Below are 6,284 nucleotides of genomic sequence, written 5' to 3'. Positions count from 1 at the left end.
AAAAAATCATAGTAATTTCAATTTGTTTGCAGTACACACTTTATCAAGTCAACCTTTTCGATAACTTAACATTTCCAATCCTAAAATCTCCAAGTGCCCAAGGATCCGTAGTATGGTATTCCCCCTTCTCAAGGGTGTTGTAGTTGCATGTAAACAACAGTCGAACTTAAAATTTTAAGGTCCTATCTATAAGTTTTGACTACTATTTTGTAATATATTTAAATTTTATAGTAAATGGAAATAATAATGTGTCGTATTTTTATTGTACATGGTACCGTTATTTTTTACTCGCCTCAAAATCGATAAGACAACGTAATCGTAATATATTTAAATTTTATAGTAAATGGAAATAATAATGTGTCGTATTTTTATTGTACATGGTACCGTTATTTTTTACTCGCCTCAAAATCGATAAGACAACGTAATCGTAATAAGGTGACTATTATTGCTTCGTTGGTAAAACTATTCAAATTAATAAAGAAAACAATTTATACAATTAAATTGAATTTGGTCAAAAAAAATTATAAAAATTTATTGTTTTGGCTGTATAACATAAACGAATATTTGTAACAATATTTAGTGCACTAAAATGCAATTTCAAGTCGTCCTGTGTGAGATTATGACTCTACGAAATAATTACGAGCTCTGTGCAATTTCGTCATTTGTACCTTGTGATCTTTCCTTCCTCTTCTTTTGGCCAGATGACGCATAACTTAGGGCTTCTTTATTGAATTCTAATGGCATAATACCCAAGTCTCCACTATATCGATTCTTTACTATTTGTAAGTACTTTTTGCCTTTCAAAGAGGTTAAACGTTTATCTTGTATTATTAAAACGTTATCAGCCTCTTGGCTAGCCTTAGCAGAACCAAATATAGAACTTGCTGTCAGATCATCTTCTTCCCGTTCCTTGCGAGGATGCATTACCAATGTCACGTGGAGAGTGTGTTTAGTTGCCAATGAACGAAAGGCGGCAATAATATTATCTTGCTCCCAAAATTTATCACTACGATATGTACTTGAAATGCCCATCATGAATTGCAAATTATCAATGATAACATGACTGATGTCGTGAACATAGTGAGCATGTTCTATGGCTTCCAGTACCAATTTCAGTGGTTGTTGGCCGTGGAATGTCATAAAGTACAAGGGATACTTTTCAAACTCTGTGGCCCAATGATCAAATTCATGCAGTTTCTTTTCCAGTGAATAACCCACAAATTGTCTTAACAGCGTTGAAGCAAGCCGGGCATTTCTTATCTCAAATGAACCCCATAGCGTGGCCACACCTTGCAGCGCCAAATCCAATGAATATTCACTCATAAATGTTGTTTTACCACTTCCGGTAGGTCCTGTTATAATTGTCAGTTCTCCTTTCCGGTGGCCTTTAAGAAGTTTGTTTAGGATTGGGAATCTCTTCCATTTGACGCCGTTCACTTTTTCTATATTTTGTAGCTCGCTAAGAATGTCGCTTCTCAAGCTGTTAAATGTTGTAATTGATTTATGTTTCACTGGTGTTGACTTTTGCAAAATCTGACGAATATTGAGACGTTTCCTTTGGGCTTCAAATGGACTGGGCTCCGTGTCGGTCGGCCTTATCAAAAGACATCGTTTTTCGTCAAGTTTTTTGGAAAATGTCTTGGCAGCATCCCAATCTAGCGAATCACATTTAAACCAAAGAATTAATTCTCTATACTTTTCTAATGCCGGTAAACATTCTTGAGGTAATGTTTTGAGTCCATATGGAAGGCAAACAATGCTATCTAGATGAAGAAAAATAATATTTACATTAATAAGAATGATAGTAATTTAAAGCATATCATATACACGTTTGAAATAGCATATAAAATATCTGATTTAATTCAATGGTGGAGACAATATACTTACATGATTCTAAGCGATGAGCTATTAGTACTAAGAAATCTAACACATTTGTAACGACAATGGCTTTCTGATTAGATCCTTGTTCGTATAGTAACATTCCAGATATATTTTCATTTTGGTGTGTTACCTCCAAACCATTTTTCAAATGGAATAATTTTTCACCAACGACTACATTCGCCACACTTTTCAACGGAAATTGTAAGACATTGAGTATAGGATCATATCCCGCCTCAAGTATTTCAAAATCCACTGTTTTCAGTCCCTTAATTTGCAAGCCATCACAAACGCTGGCCGGAACTTGCGTAATCACATTACAAGTGGTTCTAAAAACATTTATGACCCTTTTGCAATCGATTATGGCCCTTTCCTTCTCATAGGCGCTCATTACCTGTCGCAATGGAACTTTCACATTTTATCGAAAACATAACTTTTTCCCGTGCTTAAGCCTCTGTTCTGTCCACAATTATGCAAATTAATTCTTTGAGGCCATTTCGAAAGGTAAACAAAGCGCCTCAAAATCACCGGTAGATGTGACATTATAAAACAAAGACACACCAAACCATGGTGAATGCATACGCGGGCAAAGCAAACAGCTGATACGCCCTTGTGCTGTCAAATTCTTTCTATTTTGAATTCAATCACAATGGAATTATAGCTTTTGGATGACCTTTGCCCATGGTACAATTATAGAACGTAACATCAAAACACAGCTGATTTGATTCGAACGTAATACTCGTGTCAGTGTGAATATGACAAATTATGTTTTTAAAAATGACCCAACTGGAAGATTTGGTACGCATAAAATCTGAAATTATTCTTTATTATAACCATGGTACAATAATACAAGGTAGGGCAGCTTGAGGTGAATAACAAAAAAGCAACCAAGGTGTATTTAATAAGGTGTATGAATCAGATACAACAACAAATATTTTACAAAAACAGCATTGTTGTTATAGAAATTAAATTGCCATGCTGACAATAAGTTTTTGACAAAAATAAACAAAAACAATGATTAATTCTTTGAGGAATAATAATTAATGAATTCGTGTATTCTTGGGTTATTGGCGGTTTTAGGTCTGTGAAAAATAAAGTTTAAGACCTGGTCGCGATTAATTTTAAGTTTCCCACATGTAACCCATGGCTCCTTGTGATGTTGTGTATATTGTGGATTAAAATCTATTTTTTCTGTGGAGTGGCTTCAAATCTTGTCATCTTAAAGAAAATTGAAGTGCATAAATCCACGGCCAAAGACTAAATTATGGAAATTGTGTTGACCGTATAATTTTTGAATTTTTATAATTTAAAAAGCCGAAATGTAATATTAAAAATGTTTTTGACAGTTTACTTTACAAACAATAATGAAAAAAGTTTGAAACCATGTGATTGTCACTTACACCTTATTAAATACACCTTGAAAACAACTATTCACGTGTGGCCTCTTCTGCCAAAAATAAAATAAATATACGCAACAAGTGTTTGTGTTTATTTGACATTTATTCAACACAAAACTAAAAACGCGAATGAAATGAATGAATGATTTCTTCCCAAAATCCAGTAGGGAATACCATAAAATGTTTGTTTCATCCATAACAAAGTAATTACTTTCAGACGAACGTGATAAAAAATCATTTTCATTTCAATTAAACTTGAATATATTTCAATTTGTTTTGAATTTATTTGACATTGTATTCAAAACACAAAATTGGTCTGTTCCCGTACTGCAAGAATCTACTATTTTTACTTCGATAACGAATTTTCTTTTATGACATCGAATAAAATAGTAAAATAGGGTAGATTCTTGCAGTACGGGAACAGACCAAATATGTATTTTGATTTGATTGAACAAGCCACCTTGAGAAAAAATTGTAATCAGTTGGTAGCTGTGCCCTACCTTGTAATAGTTATACCATAATATATTTAACTTCCCCACTATGGCAAAATGTTTTTGTACGACAAAAATACGTTCTGTCATAGTTGATTTTTTCAACCTTGAAAATTCGTACGTCGGCGTATTCATACAAATACATGAGTTTTACTTTTGTTGTCAATAACTTCGAACAAGCAAGTTCAATTCTAGGTAGTGCTCTTAAATGTCCTACCGTATTCAATTTACTCAATCTGCCTGCTGGGAAATTTTAAAGGTACGTTTAGATATACGAAATACACTCGATCTCAAATGTCAATTTCATTGCTTATACGTCAAATATAATCCACTAGATTTGTGAACAGCATTAACGTGACGTATACGTAATGGAATTAAGATCTGAGATCGAGTGGATTTAGTAGTCTAAACGTAGCCTATGAAGACACCAAATCATTCTTTATAGAATAACTCGCAATTTCCAGCATTTGCTCAAAGATGTGGAACCCATAGAAATATAAATTTGATAGGAGGATTCCAAAATATAATTTTTTTAAAGAATATAGTCCCAATTTAGATTAGGCGAGTTTACTTGCGGCAAGTCTTTTTTTGTAGGAGAGAGGGGCAAGGGGAATAGAAATGAAAACAAATTTGCCCGTACCGATAATTTTCTGGCAATTCGTTTTTGAATTTCGTATTTGTTGACATTTTATATATATTTAAATGTGAAAAAAAAACAACAAATAAAAAAATATTTTGGAAACCGAATTGCCTTGTATAGTCGCATGAAGCAAGTTCAAAAGAGAACGATAAGAATTGCCGCAAGTAAACTCGCCTAATATAAATAAGGACATATTATAGATTTAGTTATTTCCATGGTATAATTATTACAAGGTAGGGCATACCTACCAACTGATTACAAATTTTTCTCAAGTTGGCTTGTTCCATCAAATAAAAATACATATTTTGTGTATGTATTGTTTAGAATACTATATCAAATAAATTCAAAACAAATTGAAATATATATATATATATATATATTTCGCGTCCTTCTGGAGTAATTACTTTGTTATCGATGAACTAAATATTTCATGGTATACCCCATGGTATAATAATAAAAGGTAACAGCAAGTGTTGTTGTACAAAAAACGATACAACAACCACATGGAAATTTGTTGTTGTAAGTTCTACTAGTGTCAACTCATTTGACAGAAAAATGTAAACAAACGAACAAATTATCATCAAATTATTTTTATTTTGAAAATGGAATATTTTCGAATCCTCAAAATAAAAATTGAAAAACATGAATGAAAATTTATCAAATTTATATTTCTATCGCTTCCACACCTTTCCTTTAATTGAGCCATTGCCATATATATGTGTAACACATATGACAATGCTGGGAATAGCGAGTTATTCCTTCAAGAAAGATTTGCTTCCTCAAACTTTCCCAGCAGGCAGATTAAGTAAATTGAATACGGGAGCACATTAATAAAGAACAATTGCAAATTGTATGCGTTCCCAATTTTCCAGTTGGGTGATTTTTAAAAACATAATTTGTCAAATTCATATTGACACTAGTATTACGTTGGAATCAAATCAGCTGGGATTTGTTGTTACCTTTTATAATTGTACCATTGGTATACCCCATGGTACAATAATACAAAGTAGGGCAGCTTGAGGTGAATAACAAAAAAAGTAACTATGCACGTGTGGCCTCTTCTGCCAAAAATAATATAAATATACGCAACAAGTGTTTGTGTTTTCTTTGACATTTTTTCAATCTTGTAATAATTATACCATGGTATACCCTACTGGATTTTTAAAAGAAATAATAACCTTTCATTAATTTTTCGCATTTTTATTTATTTATTTTGTTGTTTGTTTTTGTTATTCAAATTAAGCTGCCCTATCATTAGTTGTAGCATCTGTATTTATAGCTTAAGAACAATGTGGGTAAAAGTTTAGATATTAATACATTGCATTTTATTGACCGCAAAAAGTTAAAGTATATCTGTACATAGCATGTATATTTATATGCAATTATGAATGAAATTATCCATCTTAAAGTGCTTAACATCTTTAGAAAATATACATTTAAAATTTATAAAAAAATATATATGCCAATCGACATGCATAACATTTCATGGAATTTATTTTTCAAACTATTTGAAATTTATAGATGTGTTCCAAATTAAAATGGAAAGGATGACTGAATTACAGGAAAGATGTGGAAGCGATAAAAATTACAATTTGATAGATTTTCAACAACACTTGCTGCTACTTTACATTATTATAATACGTTTACATTTAACAGGATTTCGTTAACCCAGTGGGTTTTAATTGTCAATTCCTTTGCATATATGTCAAATAAATAAATCAAATAGAGATGTTGCAATCTAAACGTTATAAACACTCTTTTTTTCATTCATTTCCAATGCTGGTATTTAGGTTGACGTTGTAGACTGTGGGCGGATATGATTACCGGTTATTGATATCTAGTATTCACCACAACAATATATATATTCACCTTTGCTGT

At 32.0% G+C, this 6,284-nt stretch overlaps 1 protein-coding gene across 1 annotated transcript; it reads right to left on the bottom strand.

The window, feature by feature from the left end:
• Positions 1 to 636: 636 nt before the first annotated feature.
• On the bottom strand, positions 637 to 2,269 carry LOC133334181 (mitochondrial DNA helicase-like). Its single transcript, XM_061542476.1, has 2 exons — positions 1,888 to 2,269; positions 637 to 1,763 (listed from the first exon to the last, which is right to left on the bottom strand). The coding sequence occupies exons 1-2, from the start codon at positions 2,267 to 2,269 to the stop codon at positions 637 to 639; spliced, it is 1,509 nt and encodes a 502-aa protein (XP_061398460.1).
• Between the last annotated feature and the right edge of the window lie 4,015 nt (positions 2,270 to 6,284).

This window comes from Musca vetustissima, unplaced genomic scaffold (genome assembly GCF_032173495.1).
Source record: "Musca vetustissima isolate MV318-11 ecotype Yass unplaced genomic scaffold, APGP_CSIRO_Mvet_v1 utg315474, whole genome shotgun sequence".
In the NCBI taxonomy this organism is placed as follows: domain Eukaryota; kingdom Metazoa; phylum Arthropoda; class Insecta; order Diptera; family Muscidae; genus Musca; species Musca vetustissima.
This window is presented reverse-complemented; position numbering and strand designations above follow the sequence as displayed.